The following is a 26,195-nucleotide window of genomic DNA, read 5'->3' as shown; positions in this document are numbered from 1 at the left end:
GTAAGCAGCCTTGGACAAGGAGAGGGCTCAATGAAGAATGAATCATGAGTGGAAAAAATAAAGAAAATAAATAGAGAGAGAAACAAAAGAAAAACGAAGCACTAGTACTAGGATCTTGAGGCCACAGAGGAAAAACGCAAAGAAGAGTACGACGTAGCCGCTGAGCGCAGGCGGGGGTCCGATCGATTGAGGCGCTCTTCTTTTTTTTTCTTCTTCTTCTTCTTTCTTTCTTAGCGCCTTCCTCCCGCCTTATTAAATATGAAAATGCGACGGAACTCGTGTGTCGAACCCAAGTCCTGTCAGGCCTCAGTGCCACACACAGTTATTTATACAGCTCCTCGAAAAAGCAAAAGTTAAGGGACAAGACTTAGACTCTAAAAGAAAGCTGTTAGGAAATGTGTGACAACGAATCAATCAATGTGAGACCAGACCCGTCGGTTCGGCCGGTCTCGCTTGTCAGCCGTTCGTTACTCATTCAGCTCGCAAACGACCTCTTTGACTTAAAGAATAACTGGTGTTTCCTCGGTATTTAGCAACTTTACGAACAGTTTAAACCCAACCCGAGAGGAAATTCGTGATTTTTTTTCGCCCCCTCCTTCTCACCACACGCTGTACAACATAGGTCTGTTCGAGCCGCCGTAAATTTCGGCGCCCAACACGCGCGTACAGCGTGCACGTGTACTGAACGCACGACACGCCCCCTTTTGACCGATAAGCGTCGAATCAGAAACGTCCCTTATTTCGACGGCAAAGCGAGCGCTTCCTGATGTTCGTTGCGCCACCGAACGCCGACTAACGACGCGCACGTGCAGGGAGACGCTCCTCACGTGACCGAGGCACGTCCAATCAGGATCGGCCTAACGTTCGAACGGCGGGGAGGGAGCCTTTCGCGCCGCGCAACTGAAAGGAACTTTTTCGGGGGGCAGAAAGTAGGGTAAACGATAATAAAATAGAGGAAACAGTTACTTTGATAGCTACATTAGCGTTCGGTTCGAGTATGTGTCTGTGTTTTAAAGCGAAGCCAGCGTTCGCTAGTTAGTAACTTCACGAATTGAAATTTCAGTGAACTGCTCTGTGTCTGTCGCTCGCTCACTCACTCACTTACTCACTGCAGCGTGCAGTTGTGGCGTTACGAACGTTGCCGAAAACTATAAGCCTGGTGGTCTCTTAAGTTTCCAGCCGAAGTTGGTGTTGTTCCAGGCCGGGGCACTACTACTACGGAGTACCACAGCATTAGCACTTTCGGTTGCTGGTCGTTTGTAGCTGAGGCGCCGTGTCGACAACGCTCCCTGACAGGAAAAGCTTCTTCCTTTGGGCCCGTTCGCCTCTTGTGACGTCAGTGGGCGGCTGCACGCGGGCGATGGCAGAGGGCCGCACGACCACGTGGGATGCCGAGTGTCCGCTGCTCGTGCCCCAGAACAGGGACAGGACCGTGTTTGACGGCTTCATCACCGTGCAGGTGAGACACAAGTGAGGGGGGTCTGCACACCCGAAAAAACGCCATACCAACTCCGCGTTCCACCTGACGTCACGACGCACGCACGCACGCACGCACACACGGCAGCTGCCTGGCTTTTCCTATCTGTGTTCGCAGGCTTTAAATTAAATTAATGCTGCTCTTCTGTTTTCCCTAGGAAATGGACTTCCGCTTAAGAATCCTGCTCCCTGCGGGCCGGCAGCTTCGGCGTGCAAAGTAAAGCATTCCGCTGAACCTCTGCGCTTTACACATTTACATTTACTCATTTAGCGAACACCTTTACAAAGCAACGCGCACCGTTCAGATACCAGCAATCATTTACCCATTTGTACTACAGCTGGCTAATTTCACTGGAGCTATTTAGCGTATGTACCTTGTTCAAGGATGTTACAGCTGGAGGTGGGATTCGAACCTGTGACCTTTGTGTGTGAAGGCAGCAGCTCTAACCACTATGCTACCAGCTGTCTTGTGACCCCAATGAGATCAGGAGGTATTGCACGCGCACAAAGTGTACAACGTAAAGATGAAAAAGCTGTGTTGATGGCCAAAATGAAGCAGCAGATTCATAAACTGGCTGAATTTGTGCTCGCTTGTGGGCTGTTGCTGTTAGGCCTGAAGTACTGGCTTATGATGCTGTCTTTATTACATGAGTATTTATTGCACATCTTCACGTAACGTGTTCTCAGACCACTTGTTCTTCTATTTGTGAGGCAGATTCTTTCTGTCTATTGATAAACTAAAATAGAGAAATGTCACTTTATCATGAATTCCCACATTGTGAAAATAGGCCTTAAAAACAGCATAAATGTGGATATATCACAGTGTCTTTTGTCGCTGCAGAGAATGTGTTCCACTTAAAAAAGCAGTAGTTTATGGCTGTTTTTGAGCAGCCTGATGGTTTTTTAAATCTGTCTCTTACATTTTAAGCACTCTCTTTCCTCTCTTGTTCTTTCCAGGCTGCATTGCTGCTGGCGATTAAAACAGCTGCTGCGAGGATATCAGAATGTAGTGAAGCAGGTGAGACATCCCATATAAAATGCTAATTACAATCATCAAACATTGACATAAACATTTTTTTGGTCCTTTGTGTTTATAGGTTTTCCCCCATTGCTCGTGTCTTTCCGTCGTGTATATTAGTTACAGGCAGACGTAGAGGCACAGAACACACACACACACACACACACTGTCTGAAACCGCTTATCCCAAGTGGGGTTGCAGTGAACCGGAGCCTAACCCAGCAACACAGGGCGGAAGGGGGAGGGGACACACCCAGCACGGGACGCCAGTCCATCGCAAGGCACAACAAGCAGGACTCAAACCCCAGACCCACCAGATAGTGAGACCCGGCCAGGCCTGCTGCACCACCACATCCCCTTTACGGAACATACAACTTTATGTAAATAAAATGTCTTGGATGGCTATCAAAAAGTCTGACATCCCAAAACTGTACCATCCGAGAGATTGTTGTGTTTGCACACTTTACTGAAGATGCAATCCAGTATTTCCTTACCAGAATGACTGCTGGAGCTTGTTATGTATGCTAATGCTTTTTAATTTACTGGATTTTTTTTATTTTTCCTTTCAGAAGTTAATTAACATTGCTTTGAAAATGTCCTTATTTGTTAGCCTCCGTCGTTGTGTATTAGGGCCAGATTTATATTTTACCCTAGGCTGTAAAGTTCATTACTTTGATAGACTTAAAATATTATTAATAATTGAAGCTGGTGGCAGGCTCTATAAATCAAGTGACAGACAGTGAGTATGACTTCAGCTGCTGGATACTGTATAGGTCTTTCAGAATGAAGGGAAAAATTGAAAGACTTGCAGATGTCAGTTCCATTTACAGGTCTCTTTGTTTTATAGAGGTTACAGCATTCATCTGATCTTCTCACTTTTGTTTTGGAGCTTAAAACTATCCTGGTAAGTTCCTACTGTTATTGCTAATGTTACACAGATCTTCATTGATCGCTGTTACAGCTTACTATTAAAAACATTTGCAATTAAGAAATATATACAATGTCTGTGAATTCTGTCACTTCATTTGCTTTTTTGCTTTGGAACCAGAAATGATTAAAATGATAGGTACCATTTAGATGTTTTGGTCCTTTGATTTGAGATCAACATAATTTATGACATGGCCTCCAGGAGTGTGTACACACTCTAGCTGTGTTTTAGCTCTCCAGGGCACTTCTCATGGCGAATTTGTCTCTCTAATCGCTTATGAGATATAGTTAATTGAAATTGTTATCTTTGGGCCTTTCTGAGCCTGCTCACGCTTTCATTAACATATAGGAACACATTATCTTTTCCATATCTTTTATACATTCTATCCCGTCAGAAACAAAGTCGACCGATGGCACAGTTTAAGAGCATTAATATTAATAGTGATATATTTGATCGTTTGTGTTTACAGCTTGTGAGGGGGTCGTGCCTGAATCTGTGACTAATTCCCATGGAGAGATGTGTTTCAATCTGTTAGCCATGCTGTCATGTGAGCCCTGCAAGAGTAGGCTCATCAAAATCATTTTAGAAGCAGATGATTCTAGCTGTAGATTTGTTTTACGATGTCCTTATTGATGATGAATGGATATATGTGAAAGAAACGATTACAACGCATAGATGTGTGTCAAGGAAAATGTACATGCATTGGGTCCTCCTTATCTGGTAACCCTCCCATAAATAATACATTTTTAAAAGTCCTCATCCAGTTTCACTTTTCCAGTGGATGGTCAAAAAACTGACCTGTAATTTTAACGACATTTAATTTACCATTACTGGATTTTTTAATTTATTACTATATATTTTTTTTTTTTTTTAAAGTAGGCCATGTCATCGTGTTCAGTTTAAAAAAATCTTTTTTGCAGAATGGTTGACAGTGAGATTCTTCACTGTATTATTCCTAATATAGTAATAGTCTATTTTACTGTGGTATGTGGTTGTTGACCATGCAGTACTCATAGTGTTCTGTTGGTAGTTGAACAAATTATCTGATGGATACATTATCTGGCTTGTTCTCAGGATCATGTGTTCATCAGCTTAAGAGGACGCACTGTATTTATATTTATTTACTCATATGCCTGAGGGAGCGAGAAAGCCATGACTCCCTGCCGCTATGTTGGAGTGGAGCCGACAACCTGCTAAGGCGATGCAATGTATCTGGTCCATAGGAGGTGGCTATGAAGAGCAGGATGGAGCGCCGGGCCCCTCTCCCGCCCCAGCACTACTCGACCCTGATTTCAGAGCTGGAAAGTCTAGGATGGGATAAGTACGCTGACCTCGCTGCGCTGCCGGCCACATTGTCCCCCACACGCAAACCTGTCAGCACCTACCGTCACGGCAGACTTGGCGAACCCAGCTGGAAAAGCCATCTCCGTGAGCCATCATAAATTAGCATGATTATAGTCTGTCGTTTCACATTATTATCTTATCCCCTTTTATGAAATGTTACTGTTTTTGGCTCAAACGTGGTATTTCTTTCGTTTTGCAATATAATACTTTAAAGATTCTGCCAAAGCAAATTTACTCATTTAGGAGTGCCCCACATATGAATGTTGGGGGGGGGGGGGGGGGAGAGCACTTGACTGTGGTGGTTAAAAATATTTATCCTTTCCTTCTTTGTAATGATACCCACATTTTTCAGAAGTCCTTCAGGAGAAATCCTTAGTAAAAGGACCATTAGGTGTTTTGCTGAAGACCACAAATTATCATAAGACCCATGGGTTTGCTTCCTTTGAAGAAGTTGAGTATAAGATTTGAGCAATGCAGTTTTTCGCCTTATTCGCTGCCAAATGAATTGACCCTCTGAGAAGGCTCTCAGGAACCACACCGTCAGGCCACATGCTGATTGGATGGTGGATGCTGCCTGGGAGGGTAATCTTCTCCAGTAATTATTTCCAGTGTTGTCCACACAGAGCCACATGGCCCAGTACAGGTCATAACTGGAAACGGTTGTTGGGTCATGGTGGCTGTGAGCTTCATTGCTTCACGGTGGACCACCACAGTGGTGGGTGAGACGGACGGACAAGAAAGGCTAAGTTCAGTTAATACTTTTTACCATGTTTGTGCCATGGTTTCAACGGATGCAGCATCTGTCAGCGGTAATACAGGCAGGTTTTTTTCTTTTTTAATTTTATTTAAAGCATTAGTAATTTTGCTCTTTCTTAATGGCCCAGAAGTGAAATTATGACATTAGCAAATGCAAATTGTTCTAATTAGAAACCTGGCTCTCAAGTTTAATGGGGGAATTTTGAAGTTATGGTGAACATTTTAATACTCAATTGCGGTCAGAAGCATTAGAGCAGTTCTGTTGGTATGTGCACTCGAGATTAATTTAGCTTTTTAATTGGCATCACTGTTAAAAGCTCTGCGTCTCAGATACTTTACATTTTGATTGGTCATTCCCCACAAAACCTGGTCATTTTAATCAGTTTAAGAATCTGTAGTCTACCTCAGTTTTGGCTCACATGGACCTACTCCTTTTCCCTCTTTAGCCTTGGTGAAGCTCAGGAGTGCTGAGAGCAATGAAGAGGTGTCGATTGTCGTCAGTGTGAGCATTCCTCTTTACCCCACTGCTCCCACACCTGGCCAACATAGCACTCTGGTGTACATGATGCCATGATGCACCTTATATCTGTTACTATATGTGATGTAAGTCCTGCTGGAGGGAGGAGCAAAACACTGCAGCAGGGCATCATTGTCAGCCCGTAGCCATGCTTGTTTACCTCGATGCGCTTTAAACGTTTCCTCAGAAAGCGAGTACGGCTGGCCAGCCAGCTGCCTCTCTGCGAGCGTGAAGATGAAAGTAAATGTATCGCTTGAAGCATTTTGGCTGTTCTCGTCGGAGTAATACATTTGAAAGCGGTGCCAGCCTTGTTGGTACGAGCACTTCGGCTGTTTGAAGCATTATGCTCTAAGGATTGAATTGTGATGCAGCTCGGAATAAAGGATTGATTACCATTCGCATGTTGGTCTGCACAGGGCGGGGGGATTAGATTCCGCCCTCGCAGCTCAGTGCCGCAGCTGTTTATTGTTCACGTTTAGAGTAGGATCACTTTGTTTTTAAAAACAACGGCCTTCACACTTAAACGCCCCGTAGCACTTTCACACAAACGGTTTGATGTGACAGAAATAGAAGCATTCAGTGTAAGTGGATTGTAGATAGAAATTCAGTGGTTGGTCAGATTACTGATGGAACACAGTGACCACGGGATTAATGAAATGGACTCGTGACTATTGCTGTTCACTATTTCCTCAATGAGATACTAAAGCCAAAATGATCATCCGGACACCCAGAGGTGCAGCAGTAACATTCAGAAAGATTACAACTAGTTGGGATTATGGAAATATAGTTAGTGACTCGTGCCATGCTATGTGCCATAAATAGTGCATATGGGATACCCAGCCGTGCCAGTGTGGGTGTGCATTTAGGGGATGAGGAAACAAGGGCAGGGACTGTTTCGCTGGAATCTGAATGTCTATAATTTTTGATCATGTTGTGAGCTGCTGAGTGTCTTGGGCTGCTTAAAGGAGTCTGCTGGGGGTGCTGTTGGGAAGCTGCAGGGATGCTGGGTTAATTCCTGTCATTACTATGTTTTCCTAGGCTGCTGTCCATAGACACTCAATTCAGTACACTGAAGCTGAGGGCAAATGATCGCTCGGGCAGACTGCATGTCCTGACGGTGCACCTGAAGCCCAAGGTGAGAAATACCAGCCTTGGTCTCCGAACATCTGTCTGTGCGATTCTTCCTCCTCCAAAGGGATCCATCACAAGATACTGCTCAGAGAATGGTAGCAGTGATAGAACATTTGTCAGAGGAGCACTTGAACACACAAGTTACCACACAGCAGTTGATGGTGGAATTTACTTTTGATGGGAATGTAGATGTCCTGGTGGGGACAGCTGGTAGCGTAGTGGTTAGAGATACTGCCTTTGCATCCAAAGGTTGCAGGTTCAATCCCTATCTCTGGCTGTAGTACCCTTGAGCAAGGTACTTACCCTAAATTACTCCATTTAAAAAAAATTATCCAGCTGTATAAATGGGTAAATAATTGTGAATAGCTTAACACTGTAAGTTGCTTTGGAGAAAAAGCATCAGCTAGATGAATAAATGTAATGGTGGCTTTCTGTGATAAACAACATTGATGCATCTCTTGCATACATATGCCTATTGGCACTTGTCAGAATGTTGACTACAATGTTAGGCGGAAGTAAATATTGTTTTCTTTATAAATATGCTTAATTTTTTATTAGGGAGAAATATAAAAGTATCAAAACTGCTTAACTAGAAGAGGGAGGAGTAAATGAAGCGAGGTGGATGAAATGGAGCTCATGTCTTCTTTTTGCGGCTTTGCAGATAATTTGCTAATGAAAATTGACCTGCTTTTCATCAAAGTCCTGCCACCTCCCCTGAGGTCATTCTCTGCTCCAGCAGGGTGATGCTGTGGATCCCCAGAACACAGAAGTTTAGCTACTCTGAACAGCTGAGCCGTGCAGGTTTTTCCCAGTCCAAACCAGTAAGGGTCCAGAATTGCAGTTAAATGGTTTCAGTCCACTTGGGTACCTGTGTGTACCTGGAGCATCTGCTGAGGTTCCTCACTCTCTGGGTCCCTGGAAATGTCCGTGCGCTCACTGAAGGCTGATCCCCCCGCAATCTGTGTTTGCGGAGGGTCTTGGGCTGCAGTGAGGACTGTAGAATGAGAAGGGCACAGCTCGCAGCACCTCATCCTGATGAGGTGTAGGAGTTGGGGTTGCCAAACCTCTCACCTCTCCACAGGATAAACAGAGTTAAGGCTGCAATGTGTACATTGCCTGCCTCCACAGTGGGTTCAGTGCACACCACCGTGGTGTAGAGAAAGGCTCCAGTCTCGCATTGTGAGAAGGTGCTTTAGAGCTGTTTTGATAGCAGATGTGTTGTTACTTTGTTCGCAGTACCCTACAGAAGCTCCAGAATGTTCCGCTGACCTGCCAGTGCCATTGATCATCACTTGGACACCACAGGTAAATGCCTGCATTGCCACACAAGGGACACTTACAGTGGTCAGTGTTTTATGGGCTTTAAGGATTAGAGAGTACCTGGTCCCCGTGGAAAGGAGTGTCCCCTTAGTCTGCTGTACATACGTTACTCCAGTAATGATGGGAAGGGCTGTCTGCCTGTTCATCCTTCCACATTAATAGCTGTGTGTGCTCATACACATATTAAAATAATGAACTCGCAAGCAGTCTGTCCTGCCCCACCTGGTCTAAAACACTTGACAAGTGAAGTCAGGTGTGAGGCTGTAGAAGTGGGTGAGAAGTACTGCTCTTTGACAGACAAAAGGTGCAGCCATGATGGTTTGTTTAGAAGTGCAGAATTCCTAGTGTTAGTCTTTGACTTGTGACAGAGAAGTTGCTGGAGGTCATGCTAGGTTTGACTTCCCTGTCCATTTTACAGCTGTCTATTCAGTCACTTTCCCTTCCAACTTGTCTCTCTTAAAGGTCATTGTTCAAAAACTACTTGAATTAAATGTACTGAGTAAACTTATTAACCTTTTCTCCAAGGTGGGTCGCACTGCACACTGAGCTACTTACCCAGGTGTAGAAATGGGCGAATTGTTGCAGTTTTTACTGTGCCTGTTCAAGGGTACTACAGTAAGCGGAGGATTTCATCCTGGGTCCTTTTGAGTGCAAGGTGACAGTTCTAACCACAGTGCTACCCCCCAAAAGTGAATGTAAATGCAATGTGTACGGGCTCTTGCACAGCAGCTATTTTCTCTCTGTTTTGGTCATTTGGATCACAGCAGTGCACCCTGGTACGCTGATGCAGAGGGACACCACAGTAAGATCATCGGAAAGCTGCCTTAAGCCACTTATTTGCATTCTTGTTTCAGCAAGATTTTAATTACATGATATTTTCTTTCTATTCTATATGTATCAGCTTTGTAGAAGCTTGGCTGTAAGCAGAGGAGCAGTGTTAATTGGATGATAATCGCACGTCTCTGCACCTGTTCAATGTTAAATTGTGTGCACTGTACTGTTGCAGTGACCTGCCACTTACTGCATTTCCTCCCCTTCCTCTGCCAGTTAGTCCCCTGTGAGACTAAATAGTCTTTCTGTCCAAATATGTAGCTTCACGTACCATAACAAAGAGTGCACCACTCACCTACAGCCCACCCCTGAGTGTCCACTTCCATGCCACTGAGCTGCAGCCCATCCCAGAGTGTCCTTGTCCACACCGCTGACCTTCAGTCCACAACATTATATTCTCAGTTTCAGAATTTCTCTGCACAAACATGCCTGCTTAAGTGAGGATTGTCTGACAGTTGGTTGGCCACCCAGCGCTGAAATCGGTTAGTTCAAAAAGTTGGCAAAGGATCAAGAACCTATTAAGTGTAATTAGAATATATAAGGCAATATTCTAGAGTTCTAGAACAATGTTCTTTGAAAAATTCTAAATGTTCAAAATTACAGCCATCAAGATGGCAGTTGCTTTCATCAGAATTCCTGCTAAATGGACTGTATTATCTGGCTGGAGGCGTTACAAAGGGAGGAAATTACAGGCGACAAGTAAGATTAACATTTACACCTTTGCTCAGTTTCACAATAGAAACCCTGCTGCTACTTTAAGGATGAAAGGCACAGTTTAAAAATTTATGTTCACAAGGAGCCTAATAGGTGATTTAATCGAGCCATTATGATTTAAATGATATTAAGCGTTTTAAGAGCTCATTGAATTTTTTTTAACCCTCCTGACTTGGTTCTGGCTGAAGCTGGTGTGAGTGTGTGGTTTGCATGCACCACTGGTTTAAATAATGAACCTAACAAATGACTTCCTGTTGTCTTGCACTCTGTCCTCCACAGTTGCGCAGCGTGTGCCTTGTCGTACTAAGCATAAGCCAGAGTACTTTACTCCACGGTGGCCTCCGTGGTCCACTGTGTTTACGCAGTTCATTGGGAATATAACTGCGTGATATCGTTTGTGAATGACGTATAAACTAAATGTACCAAACGGCGCTGCTGTGTGCTTTATGTACTAAAGAGAGAGAATGTGTAGGCAAAAACGGCACTATTTTAAGTGCAGTCATTTTCATGGTTCTCACAGCAGATGGGGTCTCTCCACAGTGCACCAAAACACAGTAATACTAAAACAATTTTCCGTTTTATATACAATGCTGTAATGCTCAGTAACTGAGTGCTGAATTGGTTCTGTAAAACAGTATAGTCCGAGATTGGGATCCAGGGGTTGCAGCATCGTGTGCATTCATTGAATAAACGAGGGAGAACTTGTTCCAGGATTGATTAAGCTCGTTCCTTAACACCTCTGCCATATTAGGGCTTTAGGTGTGTGTCGCAGGTTGGTTTTCAGCTTTTCAGTTGTGGCACAAGAGGTTGACCAGAAGCCTTTCTTCACCAGTAGGACGACATTCATGCAAAATTTGCCCATGTTTGTTAAATACAAGCAATAAACGACATGGCGGCTACCCTGCGATTTACAGGTATCCCATCCCAGTGATCCCCTCCCCCAGCTGTCTGCTACATGCTTCTGGGATAGGCCCCTGTTCACTCAGGACAAGCGCTTATTGAAATTGGATGGATGGAACACACGTGACATGAGTGGCAAATTTGGGAGAAATGTTCTCGTTACAGAGCAGCACCAGAGCCTACAGTAGTCCAATTCGGTCTACAGCCTGGATCCGTTTCCTCACTTAAACAGGTGCATGTGTGTTTCAGTTCCTTCTGTGGTTTTGTCTTCATCCTGTCAAAGTTCCCACTTGGTAATATGGTACGGCAACACTTCTTCCCCACGTGGCACAAGACAGCAGTGGGAAGAGCTACCCGTGGGGACAAAAGTTCATTGGGTTGCCATGTAGCACCCCCCGTCCCACAGGATGGAGCTGTGGTTGATGTCATAGTGCGCCCCGTACGCCCTTCAGAAACATTTGAAAACAGTTTACGTTAAAGACAACAGAGAGGCTTGTAGGCTGGATGTGTCCAAACAGCAGGCTAATCAAGACAGACCCCAGATGAGAGGAGCTTCCATAATTACATGCATTTCATGAGCTGCTTCTGGGTGATATGCAGAAGTCACTAAACTAGCAATGCTGTCAGTGTCTGATACAGAAAAGATGAACCAGGCCATCCTGTGTCACACTATTTTTTGCAGTCCTGTTGTTAAGTGACCGTGAAACAAACTTTCATAGATCCCTATCAGGTTTTTTGAGTGGAAGCAAGATGTTTGACAAGCTAGTGCAGAATCAGCAGTGTGACCTTCCTGTATTTCCATAGATCAGCACTGGGTGGCATTTCATTCCTTCATTCATTCATTCATTATCCATATATTACCGCTTATCCAGCACAGGGTCACAATGAAGGTTACATCTGAAAGTGTTTTTAAGAAGTCTGAATTTTATCCCTGTTCATGGTCATTCTGTCAGAAAGAACAGAAATGCAGAAAGTTCTGTGGGGGCCACACTGTTTGTTCAGCGAGGAGTGCTTGAATTCCCTGGCAACCAGCAGCACCATTTGTAAAGAGGGGCTATAATGGAGTGATGACATACATGCACCAGCACTGGTGGTCTCGAATCTCACTGCTGTTTGTTAATGTTCCTGTGGCCCTTTCCTCTCTCTGACACCTCCTTGAATAGCACCTATTCTCAGTTATACTCAGTAAGTCATGTGACTATTAACTGCTGTCCACCCACAGAGCATTCTGGCTAGCATTTACAATCAGTTCCTGGCACTGCTGGAGTCTCTCGAGGAATTCTGGGCTGTGCTGGATGAGATCGATGAGAGAACCTGGGTTCTGGAACCAGAGAAACCAACTCGAGGGGAGACAGCTCGGAGGATTGCCATTGGTAAGCCTTTCTCTAGGCCTTGGCCAAGAAGATATGGACATTAGCAGGGACTTTACACTGTGTTTACGGTGCTAGTCCATGGTTTAGTGAGCCAGAGAAGGAAGGAAGTTGGTACAGCTCAGTCCATGGACACCTATTCCCATCAGGACGGCTGTCTCAGGTTGCCTCCTTGTTAATTCTCGACTTGTTCTTCTTGCTCAGGAAACAACGTATCTATGAAGCTGAACGTTGATCCTCAGCATCCCCGGATGCTCCCTGAATGCCTCTTGCTTGGAGCAGAGCACTGTGAGTATAATGACCAGGACAGCCACTGTTAACCTTCCTGAAATTTCAACACGTAACCTCTTGGAGTAACATTTACATTTATGCATTTAGCTGGCGCTTTTCTCTAAAGCAACTTACAGTGTTAAGTTACGTATAATTATTTGCCCATGTACACAGCTGGATCATTCTTACTGGAGCAATTTAGCGTAAGTACCCCGCTCAGGGGTTCTACAGCTGGAGGTGAGATTCAAACCTGCAACCTTTGTTTCCAAAGGCAGCAGCTCTAACCAGTACGCTACCAGCTGCCCCTGTACCACAAGCCACCTGTTTCGTAACCACATGGCCAGTTAGCTTAAGATGACAGTGAACCTTGTGAGAAATGCTTTAAGTGGACACAGAAGATCATAAATGCAGCCTGTAATGGCTTCCATATGGCTGTTGTTCCCTTGCCATACTTGTTAACAGCTCCACAGTTCACACACAGTGGTGCTCTGTTAATGCACGTGGGTGTAGTGAAAGCGGTAGGTCAAGGTTACGTCTGTATGGCCACGAAGACCTTGTGATCTTTCCTGTTGAGTGTGTATAGAAAGTCAGTTCTCCACACAAATGGCTGTACATACATGCACGTTTGTATACGTGTGCTATTATCAAAACCCTGCTGAGGCTCAAGCACGCCTCTCAATGCAGACTGAGCAAGATTTCAATATTTAAGCCTTGGCTGTCGTTTCGTAACTTTAAGGTCATACTTGGCCCATAGTGACACTCGGAAAATTTTGTCAGTTGCCTAGCAGTGTTATTTGTTAATATTAAATGTATACTTCAGTAGGCAGACAGTGGTGGATGTAGGAGAGGGGTCAGCCATGAAACGTACTTCACATTCACTAACGGTGCAGAAGGAAAACGCTTTCTATGAAACCACTATAAAATATCACTGAGCTATCAGAGGATAGGTGGTTCCTTCGTCTTGATGATAAGCAGGTCTTGTTTATTACCGCAGAGCTTCTCCATGTTGTGGAATATGGTGGAGCTGTCCCCATGCAGAGAGAACTTAATGTGCGTGTGTGTCTGTGTGAGATCACCCTCACGGGATTTGGAGATGCAAGGCACTTCCGAATTTCTGTGCATCCTGTCTGTGCTTTTCAGTGACTGAATTAACTTGGAATGCTTGTGACTGGTACTCCAGCATTGGCGTGGTGGGGCAGCCACAATTAGTGGATTGTGTGTGGAGGGTAATGTCACTGTGCAGAGCAACAGCAGTAGAGGCTCTTGGCGGAGCTCTGCTCTGATCGGCGTTTCTCTGTGTCTCACCAGTCGGCCCCTAGCCGTGTTGGTACTCTGTGGTACAGCACAGCTCGGGCGGACGCGGAGAGAAAATAATGCATGATTAATATTCCTCTGTCTTCACGCCGTGTGTATAGTTGGCTTATACCACCTGCACAGTGTGCGGTCCTGGACCTGCTACGGAGCCCTGCGTAATCCCACTTCTCATTGGTGGCTCACCTCCACGCGCTGCCTCTGAATGGATGGGTGGATATATTTTCGTATAATTAATATTCTTCTCCTAGCATCCTCTGTGTTCCTCCGCGGTGCACCACCTGCATTACACAAAACACTCAGCCTGGATATTTGGCTCTCCTCCCCTGCTGGACTGAGACCAAGACCTGCAGGGGGGCGTTTGTAATGCTGTTTTGGTTCATGTTGTGATCCAGGGAGCAAACATGGCACCAGGCTGTCCCTTTATGTAGGACATTTGGGTGCTCCTGTGTGAGCTGGCTTCCCTGTACCCACCCACCTAAGGCAGCACAGCTCTCCGTTACCATGGTATTGACACGTGTCATTAAAAGTATGGTCATTTGATTAAAAGATGCTTCTGTCTGCAGCGTCTAATGTGGAATTTTATGCTCTCTTCCTTTTTACACCTGGACGTTTACTGAAGCAGACCTATCTCAAGGAAACAGTAGGGCCGATACCTTAACCATGGTGCTACCTGCAGCTGACCCCCGCAGCCTGCCACCCGTGATCCTTCCTGCTTACTGGTGGCCTTCTGTCGGTACTCACTCTCTGCTCTCTTGCAGTGGTGACCCCCCTGAGGAATAAGCTGAATGCCAACATGCATTTGTGGTAAGGATGCAATAATTGTTTGCCTCTCCTTCTGATTGGCTGCTCAAGGAGATGATTAGATCATGGGAAATTTAGGTAAACGGTTTCCGAAAAATGAAGTGGTTTATTTTCTTTGGAACGTTTTTGTTTGTGTCATTAACGAATTGTTACCTGCCAGCTCTGCAGGTAAGCTGCTTGTGTTTAAAACAGGGGGGAAAAAAAGGCACAGGCATGGTGCCGCTGGCTCAGATGTTTGTTGCCTAGCACTGCGCAGGAATCCATGTCATGATTGTGAAATTGTACTCATTACTCATTACCGCTTCATTTGCATGTCTTTAATTAGTGCGTGCTACGACACTGTCTCATGTGCTTCCAGGAATCCGGAAAGCAGCGTATTGCAGAACATGAAGGAGGTTCTGGAGATCGAATTCCCATCCCCCACCACCCACGAAAAATCTGTACGTTGCATTCTTCTCCACTGCGCGTGTTCCCATTGTTTGTGTATTGCAGTTGTTGCTTGCCGTAACAATGAGTCGAGCTACTTGCTGTTTTTGTTGGAATTCGGTGCACATTTCCTGTAATTGGACAGTTTCTGTAATGTGATCGTTGCCAGAATCTTAGGTGTTCTGAGCAGCGAAGGAGTTTTAATTTTACATTCTCCATTTCTATTTCCATTCTTCTCGTCAGCCGGTGGATTGGAGGGCTGGCCTGAGGGTTCACAGCTTGTACAGCTGATGAGCGCCTGGCTGCCATTAACACTCCGAGGAGCAGCAGCCTCCTTGTCCATGTTTCGCTTTTGCCAGTCATTTTTTTTAATGGGCTAAAGGAAAAAAGGTGCAATTATGTGAAAATAAATAAAGAAAAGGGCTGGGTTAACACGGTGGGGTGAGGAAGGGCAAGGCTGGTGAAGAATCGTGAATCAGCAGAAACACGGCATGTTAGGAAACGGGTGATGTCGTGGGAGTATTATCGCGCAGTTGGAGATTTCGTCAGTCTGAAGGAGCACTCCCCCCAGGGATACGGTTTGCATGTGGTGTATGTGAAGTTGATATCAAGGGCAGCTCAGGTTTCCCTTACACCTTGACGTTTGACCCAAGGCGTGACGGAGTGTTATTGAAATGTTCTTGGGCGACTCCTGAATCATTTTGTGTCCCTATAGAGCTTTCTTGCCGAGTGCGGCATCTGCTACTCTTACCGCCTGGAGTCCGCCATCCCGGACCAAGTGTGTAACGACCCTCGCTGCGGCCAGCCCTTTCACCAGGAGTGTCTGTACGAGGTGAGGGTGCTCTGCCCATAACCCACACGGTCTGCCCCCCCCCCCCGAACATTGACCTCTAAGACATAACACTGCACATGCATGTTGTACTGAGTTGTTTCACCCTCATCAAATGACAACTAGCACTAGTAGAGGAGACATTAGACAGCTAGATGCCATGTTGGTCCTAAGTGAGAGATCCTCTTCTGGCACTGAACCTCTAGTCAACTGCAAGCCACATTTAAGGGACAATATGAGGGGAATGAATGAGACCCTCCATCCAACAAAGACAGGCTACCAAGATTACTGTAGATGTTTGACTGGTGAGCTTTGCTCATATCCACTGCAGCCAGCCCGCAGTTATTGGAATCTGGGTGAGGGACAGTGCAGCCAGTGCTGTGTAGAAATTTGGTGCATCTCCAGGCACAGGCTGAGGGTTGTGGGAGCATGTGGGTGTTGATGATCTGCTGTCTCCAACAGTGGCTGCGAGGGCTACCATCGAGCCGCCAGAGCTTCAGCATGGTGTTTGGGGAGTGTCCCTACTGCAGCAAGGTATGCTATACACTACAGTGTCCACATGGCCAATTCACAGGTCATATGGAGTTCTGCATCTTTCAAGCAAAAATGACCATACATTGCTTTGTGTTACATTTCAATTGTGTATTGTTTGTAGCCCATTACAGTAAAAGTGGCCACACAGAAACCCTGAGTATGGACCCTGCAGAGCAGTTTCCACAGTCTAGTGCCTCCTTTGCCCCCTCCTCACTGAGGTTTAAGAGTAAACAGCAAGGAGGATGAGGATGAGGAAGAGGACAGTGATGATGCTACTGTATAGTTTCAATCCCCAGTTTGAGTCCTGGCATGTGGCAGGCCTCTCGCTGCAGGAGTACCTGGACTCAGGTAGGCTCTGCTTCTGGTGGTTCTCCTGTTCAGAGTCCTCAGTCCACCAGTCATTATCCTGAGCGTTGGCTATTCGTTCTGCTTTGGCCCATCTGACCCCACGTTTGGCCTGTGTTGTTTTAGCCTTCTATGAGAAGGGTACAGAAATGAATGTATGATTTCACTTGTCTCAATACACAGCAGTATGTTTAAAAATAAAATTAATTTCACTGAGCCCACTGTTTTCATTCTCTCCACCCAAGAGCTTCATTGCAACACAGTTTGAGACCTCCACTGTGGATATATGCCCTGTGTGTGTTGCCTTTTGTTGGTAGGGCTATGGCGTACCTCTGTCACTGGCGACTGCCCAGAGGGCGCATGCAAGGGCCTTGCTGGGGGCACCACTTTAGTCCGTTTGTGGCGCTGCAGGATTGCGGATTCCCACTGGTCTCCAGCATCTGCCTCCGTCTCCTTCCCATCTGCAGGTAGTGCTCCGGGTCTGCTAGCTCCTCTAGCAGCAGTGCGCACTCTGGCTGCTCTTGGGGAGGCGGTCTGGGGGATAGGAAAGGTGGGTTAGAGGGTGTGTTCAATTATTTTTTTTTTCAGCTTTCATCACAAACGCTCTGCGTCAGCTCTTGTCTAAAGCAGGAAGGTGTTCCAGCCCAGCGCATGTAGCAAACCGTGACAGGGTTGAGCCTGAGGTTCTGCCAATGGCAGTGTACAGCAGAGGAGTCTGGATCATAGTGAGCTTGGCTGGAGGTCCCACATCTGAGAGCAGCGCGCAAAGGAGTTAGGCTGGATGGAGCGCCGGCCTTTCCCTGACTTCGATCCACTGAGGAGACAAGTCTGTGCCTGGACCTGTCCACTCTTCTCAAGGATGCAGGTTGCCAGGTTCAACTGCAAGCTCAGGTCCCAGGAGTGAAATCCAGAAAGAGCTGTGTAAATGCCAGTGTACTGCTTCCACACATGTGTTTACACCTCTAGCCATGGGGATTGTGAAGGTTTTCAGTTGTCTTTCCCTACCCTGGTTCTCACAGAATGGGAATGGGAGGAAGACCGTGGGAATCCTGCCACCAACAGAAGCTAAGCTTCCGGTGGTGTCTGGACATCCTGTATAAGGTATTGTCTGTAAACGGGGATAGAGAAGTACTCTGGAATTAAACCAAGCCTTTTTTGTCAGGGTTCACATGGAGCGCATAGGTGGGAGTACCCATGGGTGCCAGCCATCCTGTCACTGAAGAGCACCCAGACACTTTGTAATCTATTCTGTATGGGCTTCATTTCACAGCAGCATCTACCAGAAAGATCTGCCTGAAAGCGTGGCTCTGCTGAAGGAGGAGGGGGACAGAGCTGTACCACACCACTAGGTGACAATGGCCCCCAGAGCTGTGTGCCACAAGAACAACATAATTGTTTTGAGGGACCAAGGCGAGAAACAGGATCATGACAGAATTAGACACTAGGGGTGGCAGTTAATTACCCACACACGGGTGCCTCTGCGTGAACTCTACCTCCAGCAGCAGTGGCGGCACCGAGCCCAGGACCCACACCTCCTCTCCGGCAGCGGAGCAGCTAGCCGCGTGCCTAACAGGGATGTCAGCACTACTGCCTCGGCCCCGAGTATTAAAGGTGACACTTGTCAAAATGCAAATATCCCTCTGTGTCTGTCATCTGCTTATTGGCACAGTACAATATTTGACAAATTCCTGAATTCCCCTAGTTTTCGCTGTGGAAGTAAACATGGAAATGCGGTCATAGGAATGGCCGTAGCTCTTACCTGCAGCAGGGCCCAGCAGGTCACAGGTTCAGGAACGAGCGTTGGAAGCCAAAGGGATTGTGTTGAAGTCCCAGAAGGGCTCAACAGCTATGGCAAAATGAGGCGGTGCAACTGCTGCCCAAGCTGGAGCGAGGGACTTGAACACCTCCGATACTCTGACTATAGGGTAACCAGACTAATATCTTATTTCCACGCAAGAGAATATTTATGGTTTTGCAGTCAGTTTTGTTTTGTCTCCAAGAAGGGCAACTGCATCGTGTTTCCGTTACAGGGTCTCGCAGGTTCTCCTTACATTTTTTTTTACCTCACTGGGCTCTATTCGCATGCAAATTGAGCTCCTTCTGACACAAAAATAAAAAGCTTTGAAGAATGGAATGTATATGAAACAAGGTACTTGAGTTATGTTGGGAACAGTGACAAACACTTGTGCGTCGTACATGGGGACGAGTGCAGCAGCAAGCTGTGAAAAGCGGCCTAATTGCAGATAATGCTCCCGCCACGTCCTGGCTGCTCTCAGACTTCACACGACTGGGCCGTTATTGTAAAAACGGGTCAAACTGTTGGGCAGTTCTACACAGCACCGGGAAAATAAATATATAATCATGACTGTGAGTCTCTTGCCCTCGGTGAAATGTGCTAAACCCATCAGCGCAAATTGGACGGCTCAGGCTGCAACGCAGTTCATCAGTTCAAGTTAACAGCGATAGCCGGCGTCATTAAGCGGTCGACCCGAATAAAAGGCACCCACTCCAGGGGCCCTCGACTCTGGATGAGCCCAGCTGAGGGGTCGGAGGAGGCCAGCGCCACGCGTGTCGGGTGGGACCCCGCCACTTTGTGTTAATGGAGAAGAAAATGTCGCACTCGTTCCTCCATCACGATTGCAAGCCGCTCCGTGGCCCTGACTGCCAGCGCTAATTTGGCCCTATCTTCCATCTGCACCGTTCTTACCATCTTCTTTTCAGGGGAAATGTTAATTATACGCAGCACAAAAGCAGCCACAAGTGTGACTGCCATTACTTGCAGCCCAGCCACACCCACTAGAAGGACAAGTCTCATGTTGAGTTACATCCTTGCGGCGAGAAAGGAAGAGATTCGTCACCTTGCTCAGACCGGCACATGCAGAAGCGCCAACCGTGCACTGCTGTTGCCCACCTCTCCAAAACCCGAGTTGTTCTTCTCACGTGCCCTCCCCTTCTGCTGCTGCTGCTCTGCTTCCGGCCTTGAGAAGTCCAGCAGCTCGTCCTTTCGCACCACACGTGCTACCAGGACGTCTCGCAAGTACTGGTAGTCAGGCTTGTCCTTGTAGTCCAAGTGCTTCACGTGCTGCAGGAACAGGGCGACCGCTGCTAGATGAGAGAGAGGGAGCTGCTGAGAACGGAGTGCGTGCGAGTGTCTACGAGGAGATGGAGGAAGCACCTGGACAGATAGAAAATGCTAAAAGCATTCAATTGAAGAAAACGCAACCTGCTCACCCATGCCGTCTCCAGGACCCGAGAGCTCCAGCACCGAGTGGGGAAGCTTTGCCATCAGGCTGGGGGAGGCAGCAGGAAACACGAGAGACGTTGAAACGCAAAGACGCTGACGCAGTTGGGGACGGCTGGGGGACAACGGGAGCCGTGAGTGGAGCCAACCTGGTTTTGGCCTCCTGAACGAGCAGCGGGTTCCTGAGCAGCGAGCTCCAGGGGAGAGTCCCGCACAGCCAGTGGAGCAGACAGTAGCCCAGCACCTCCAGGTCGCCCCGCCGCGAGTTTGCTGTTAGAAGGCCAGAGAGACGGAAAGGTGCGGAGATGAATAACCTGTTCAACAGCAGTTTAATAGCAGTGTGGGAGGACTCGTGTCCTCAGCTGGCGCTGTGGATGTGCACATGTGCGCGCACACGCACGCACGCACACACAGAGCCCACTGAAAGGGGAAGTCAGTTCTTGCCCCCACTAATCCCAATCTCATTACTCCTTAATTTACGTACATTTATTTAGCAGATGCTTTTATCCGAAGCGACTTCCACCAAACTCTCTGTAGTGTTATCAGCCCCCACACCTTATTCACCACGGTGACTTATACTGCTAGATACACTACTTACAATGGGTTACTCTTCCATACATCAGTGGAACACACACACACAGTCACTCACACACTATGGGGGAACCTGACTTTTCATGGCAATTTGATCCTTGTGGCTCCTGGCAGGATCCAGACAGCCCACCGTCCGCCCACAGTTTCTGCAAGACTCCCTGGCAGTAAAGCAAAGAAATAAAGGTCTTGGCCTTAACTGCTAACACATGTTGTAGAGTCACAGGGCTCCGGGCTGACCGTATAGGGGGTTTGCCAAGGGTGGCCCCTCAGGCCCTTGCTGCTACATATCACAAGTGGCACCGGGTACAAAGAGCCACTATTGAGGTTGCAGAGACTCTTCTCTGGTCCAACCCCGAGCACTTTTAACTCTTTGAAAAACTATATGACATTGACAAAATCACAGATAAAAGAGAAAATGATGTGTACAACTTCCTGGTCACCCTGATCCCAGAACTATCCCACACTTGCTCACATGTTTCACACTCAGTAGAACACTGAACCCGCTGGCACAAAGCGCTGTGCCTTCCCGCGATCGCTGCACTCGTAAATCTGCCCTTAACCGTGGAGCAGACCGAGCCGTGTGCTGGGGCGGGGGTGCTTTTTCCATCCTGGAAATGAGACCAGGTGGGATTTTGCAGGGCCGCTGCTTCTAGTTAGACCTTGACTGCCAGATCACAGGCAACTCGCGGATGGTCCGGACCTCCAAGCTGAGCTGCGGTTCGGAGAAGCTCGGCCCGCACCCACGGAGGGCGGGGGATGTAGCTCAAATGGACGGCCACGGAGTGCCTGCGGACGCCCACCATCGCCACAGCCGATGTCACCGCACTCCACCGTGCACCTCAGAGTCCTGGCAACAGCAGCTGGCGTCTGGTCTGCATCGGATTCTACAAAGGCGTCACTGTTGGTTTTCATTAAGAAAATGTGTTTATGCGCTCTTGCGCTTTGAATAGCGCCCCAACCCCCACACACACGCGCACTGCTCGTTAAATCATTACTTCCTGCATCCGGGTTGTGAAGCTTGGCCATATGAAGAGGTTGGGGCTGAGAGCCTGAGCGCATGCTGCTCTTCCTGGTCCTGCCGGTGGAGCTGCTCCATCCCCGCGTGGAGCCACAGCGCGTCTCCGGAGAAACGAGCTATCGACCGCGTCCATCAGCGGGGGGTCCCCGAGGGAGCGCGGGGCCTACATTGATCCCGTCTCTCCGGGGTGCGGACGGCCTGGCCGCCGCCACGAGCCGGCCCGCAAACAGCGCGGCGCCGTCTCGGAGGCTGCGGAGCCCGCAGCCGCGGCCAAATTAATTGGGTAGTTTAATCAAGTGAAGCTCCGATCGACTTCTTTAAAGACATTTTCCATTTTATGAGCGTCTCGGCGAAGAGCAGCGTGAGCAGCGCCGACGAACGCTCGACGCTTTGATCACATACGGCACGTTTAACACGACATGAAACGCATCGAGCGCTCTGTAGCACGCAGAGATGGACCGTTTCTCCGACGTCTGTCGGCAGCGGGGCGCGTGCCGCCACCGCGGCGCTGAAGAGGACATCTCCGCAGATCTTGTGTCTTTCTCAAGCGCTCCTGTTAGGCGAAACCCTAACTTGGCCACCGCTACTTGGAGTAATAATGTCATCGCTCTTTGTTCATTTATCGGACTTGCCGTGTAGATACACTGTTTTAACTTGCTTTTACAGTTATTGTCAAAATTACCTTGCTCTATAAATGCTAAGGAACTGACAGGTGCTGGGGAGAAAAGTGTCAAATAAATATTACAGAAATATTACACAGGTGGGCTATTTTTCCTAGGGTCACTACTTTGTCCAAAGGTAGAACAGCAGGAGGTTGGAGGTCCAAACGCAGGACCTTTGAGTGGGGGGCAGCTCCAAGCACTCCGCTACCTGCTACCAGCTGCTACCCAAAATGGTTAATCCAGAAGGAGGTGTCCTGAGCGGCCGGGGCTCCGAAGAGAAGTGCGTCGCTCGAGTTTTCCGTCCGTACGCACGCTATAAAGGGCTCTCGATACACAGAACGTACCTGCCCGTCCCGCTTCGCGCCACACGTACGGCGGCAGAGGAACGAGGCCGAGACAGCAGGAGGTGGAGAGGCAGCCCACGTGCGTCTCATACGCTCACATGTGACAGCGTGTAAAGACCATCAAAGCACCAGCTATTTGTTTAGCAGCTGCACTCAGACCTTGGGTTCCTCCTGTCCCTGATAAACGACCTGTAAATGGCTTTAACACAACCGCCGGCCGGGGTTCGCGCCTCCAGCGGCCGCTTCCGTGGGCTGTGGGCCGGGACAGGGGGACACTCGGAGGACGCTCCTCGGGTGTCGGGTAAACCCGGGAGCGCCCGTGCGCCACAGCTGGCGGTCGACACGAGGGCCATCCCGCCGGCAGGCCGAGCCCAAGAGGTTCCGGAGCGGACGGGAGATGGGACTCCGGAGATGGGAGTGCCGCCGCGCCGGACTGAGCCACGGAGCTCGCCGAGCGGACGGCAGGAAGCGCTTTAACGAATGGCGAATGAAAGCAAGACGCAGGTTATGACTTCGACTAATTAGGGAACTGCCGAATTAAACGTCCTGGGAAAAGCGCGGCGCCCAAGATCAATATCCAATAAAAAGGACCATGTATGCAATTTACCAGCAAATGAGTTTCCGATATCTTCTGAGGGACTTTGAAAGGGGGCATATGAGTGAAAATATGAGCAGATGCAGTGAACGGGCCCCAAACAGCACGGTAAACACAAAAGTCGTCGCTGCGCGTGTTCTCCCCTCCACCTCCTACCCCGCGTTACGCTCTTTACACTCCCGGAGATGGAGCTACGTGTGCACTCGGCTCTGTAGAAAGTGTTCGCCTCCAGTTTCAGCGCACGCGTGAGAGCTTGTGTGTGTGTGTGTCTCTCTCACCCGCTCCTTTGTGCGCGTCTCTGCTCGTGTACTCGATGGTGCCGTCGTGTCTCCTCTTTGGGTCCTCCTTGTACTCCTTGTGCAGCCCGTCCGGACAGTACCTGTAGGAGAGCCCGTAGTCGGCCAGGTACACCTGCCAGGGCAGCGCGCCGTTAGGTGCACATCGTGCAGGAACGACCGAAACTGAATCGGACACGGACACGGACACACACACACACACACACAAGCACACACCACTCACCTGTCTGGGGTCCCTGTAACCAAGGAGCAGGTTGGCAGCCTTGATGTCGCCGTGGACATACTCCTTCTCGTGGATGAACTCCAGCACGTGCAGCTGCCGGGCCAGAGGGAGGTGAACCGAGCCGCAGCACAGGCAGCGTGCACCGCGGTACAAATGCGTTAAACGAGAAAGAGACCGAAGAAACAAAAGTGCGGCGCTTTTTCGGGTCTCACCAAGCGACAGCCCAGCTTCAGCACCGTCTCGGTCTTGAGCCTCCCCCCGTTCCGCTCACACACCTTGTTCAGGTCGCTGCCCAGCCGCTCCACCACCATGAACCTGTACCTGGAGGACGAGGGCACACGGCAACACTCACCCGTAATGCGGTAAAGTGGGTGAAAGGGTGAGTCTGGTGCAGAACGGCGAAGCCTCGGGGAGGGGGTGGCGGCAGCAGTGTGTACCAGGTGCCGTTGTACTCAGACCGTCCAGAGCCCCAGTATGCCGGGATCCCCAGGAAATCTAGCCGGTGGGACGTCCTCCACTTGTGCACTGAAGGGGGGGAGTCAGCACACACAACACGTCACACAACACGTCACCCAGCATGTAGCTTCGCTCATGAGAATCGTGGTGCCCTGGCGATACAGCGGGAGCAATAAACTGCAGAGAGCAAACGTTTTGTTGGCGGCCGCAGCAGCACTGGACACACGCGGTTCCGGAGTCGCCCGCGTCGCCCTCAGGGAACGTGTGCGTTTGCGCGCGGTCCGGCACAGCGCGCACGGAACACGACGTGCCACGCGAGCGGCCTGGCTCGGCACCGGCCGGACGGGTGGTCAGGGCCCTCCTGGAAGATCCGACATCGTTATTTGCAATTTGGTCGTCGTCTAAAAATGAGTGGGAAACAAGTGGGGGATGGGGGGACGCTAACGAGCTCACGGCCACATGTTTGCTTTGCCTTATTAATGTCCCCAACAGACACCGTTTCAGTCCACTGCCACTTTGTCCGTGTCTGCGTCCATGTCCATCTCCATCTGCGTCTAGACCTCTGTCTACGTCCACGTCCACGTCCGTCCATCCCCCGCAGTCCACTTCCACAGCCTCGTGCACCCAGAGCCCCTGCGGCACCGGACACGCTAGCGAGCCCTTCTGTCGCCGCACCGCTCACGCCGCAACGTGCGGGACGCGTGCGGACGCGTGCGAGAGAAGCGCGGTAGCCGGGAGCCCCGGGAGCGAGTCACTACGACGCGAGACACTCGTACTCACAGCTCTCCTGTTTCACAGCCCTCTGGTAGAACTTGAGCTCGGTGAACAAAGGGCCGTTCTCGGCGAGTTCCTGCAAATAAGGCAAGGACTGAGGATCAGTGTGGCGTCGCTGCCCGCGAAGGCGCCGGAAACGCGTCACCGGTACGTATCGGCGTCACGCTGCCCAAAGCCACTGGAACAGAGAGAGCGCTGAGAGACACTGGTCGGGAAGAAGGGAGGAAGGAAGGGAAAAGACGACAACAGCGGAGAGGCGAAAAGGCGCAGGCTGCCAGGGAGACGTTCTCCGCCACTCACCACCTTAATGACGAAGCCGGAGTCCGGGGACACGGGCGCGTCCAGGCGTTGCGAGGCTGCGGAAGAGAGACGGAGACGTGAACGGAGAGAACGCGGCGCGGCGCGCGACTCTGCCGTACGTTACGCGTATTCGGTACGGGCGTACGCCCCTCGGCCTTGCCCCCCGCGACCCCGCTCGGGACGAGCGGTTATAGGAAGCGGACGGAACACGCAGACTGTCTTATGAGAGCAGCGGTCGTGAGGGAACGGCGAGCTGAAGTGGAACGTTTGTGGCGTGAACCGTCGCTGCGGTAAAAGTAAGGGCAGCGCTCGGCGCGCTCGGCGCACGCAGCCCTGTACGGCTACCCAGGTAGATGAGGCCGAAGCCGCCCTGGCCGACAATGGGTCCGAGGCGCCAGCTCTTCTTCTCGCTGTCAGTGAGAGTCCAGCCCTGGGGCAGGGGGGCAGGGGGGCCCTTCTTTCGGCGGGGCATGTCACCCTGCTCTGGAGACAAAGAAAGACGCAGGAGACACAGGAGACACAAGTCGGTGACCGAGCCCACTCAAGGGCGGTGCGAAGGGACGAACCCTCCAGCAGGATCTGGGTTCGAGTCTCAGCCCAACCAAGTGTCGGAAAGCAGTTCACTGCGGAAACGAAAGTGAAAGTGAAAGTAACTCGGGAAAAATAAAGAAATAAATAAACAAACGAACGAACGAATGAATGAATGAATGAAGAAATAAAACCGACGCAAACGACCAAGGGGAAGGAGGCGCGCCCCCCCGAGCGGATCTACCTGCGCGACACGCTCTCGAGACGGTGCTGCCCACGTGTCGTGAAGCGGACCAGACGACGACGACGACGCTCTGCGCGCTGCCAGCCACCGCCGGGGGCGT

The 26,195-nt window shown here is 49.2% G+C and overlaps 2 protein-coding genes across 8 annotated transcripts; one reads left to right on the top strand and one right to left on the bottom strand.

The window, feature by feature from the left end:
• The first annotated feature begins 802 nt into the window (after positions 1-802).
• On the top strand, positions 803-16,996 carry fancl (FA complementation group L). 6 transcript variants are annotated; one of them, XM_018740132.2, is made up of 14 exons: positions 803-1,459; positions 1,635-1,693; positions 2,434-2,494; positions 3,341-3,397; positions 4,645-4,742; positions 7,077-7,173; positions 8,406-8,474; positions 12,157-12,307; positions 12,509-12,592; positions 14,647-14,692; positions 15,048-15,129; positions 15,831-15,947; positions 16,407-16,478; positions 16,600-16,996. In XM_018740132.2, exons 1-14 carry the CDS (start codon positions 1,361-1,363, stop codon positions 16,633-16,635), a joined length of 1,128 nt encoding a protein of 375 aa, XP_018595648.1. In that variant the 5' UTR covers positions 803-1,360; the 3' UTR covers positions 16,636-16,996. The 6 variants fall into 6 exon arrangements, with proteins under 6 accessions (XP_018595648.1, XP_018595646.1, XP_018595647.1 ...); XM_018740130.2 differs by having other exon boundaries at positions 16,407-16,733; XM_018740131.2 differs by lacking the exon at positions 1,635-1,693 and having other exon boundaries at positions 16,407-16,733.
• Positions 12,529-26,195, bottom strand: vrk2 (VRK serine/threonine kinase 2). Of its 2 annotated transcripts, XM_018740129.2 has the most exons (15): positions 26,096-26,195; positions 25,669-25,946; positions 25,324-25,379; positions 25,030-25,099; positions 24,231-24,318; positions 24,006-24,114; positions 23,794-23,886; positions 23,553-23,685; positions 20,214-20,334; positions 20,055-20,113; positions 19,735-19,928; positions 17,154-17,357; positions 16,817-16,953; positions 14,072-14,166; positions 12,529-12,590 (listed from the first exon to the last, which is right to left on the bottom strand). In XM_018740129.2, the coding sequence occupies exons 2-14, from the start codon at positions 25,793-25,795 to the stop codon at positions 14,133-14,135; spliced, it is 1,425 nt and encodes a 474-aa protein (XP_018595645.2). In that variant the 5' UTR covers positions 25,796-25,946; positions 26,096-26,195; the 3' UTR covers positions 12,529-12,590; positions 14,072-14,132. The 2 variants fall into 2 exon arrangements, with proteins under 2 accessions (XP_018595645.2, XP_018595643.2); XM_018740127.2 differs by lacking the exons at positions 12,529-12,590; positions 14,072-14,166 and having other exon boundaries at positions 16,699-16,953.

This window comes from Scleropages formosus, chromosome 4 (genome assembly GCF_900964775.1).
Source record: "Scleropages formosus chromosome 4, fSclFor1.1, whole genome shotgun sequence".
In the NCBI taxonomy this organism is placed as follows: domain Eukaryota; kingdom Metazoa; phylum Chordata; class Actinopteri; order Osteoglossiformes; family Osteoglossidae; genus Scleropages; species Scleropages formosus.
Note: the sequence above shows the minus strand (reverse complement) of the source record. Positions and strands in the feature narration are given on the sequence as shown.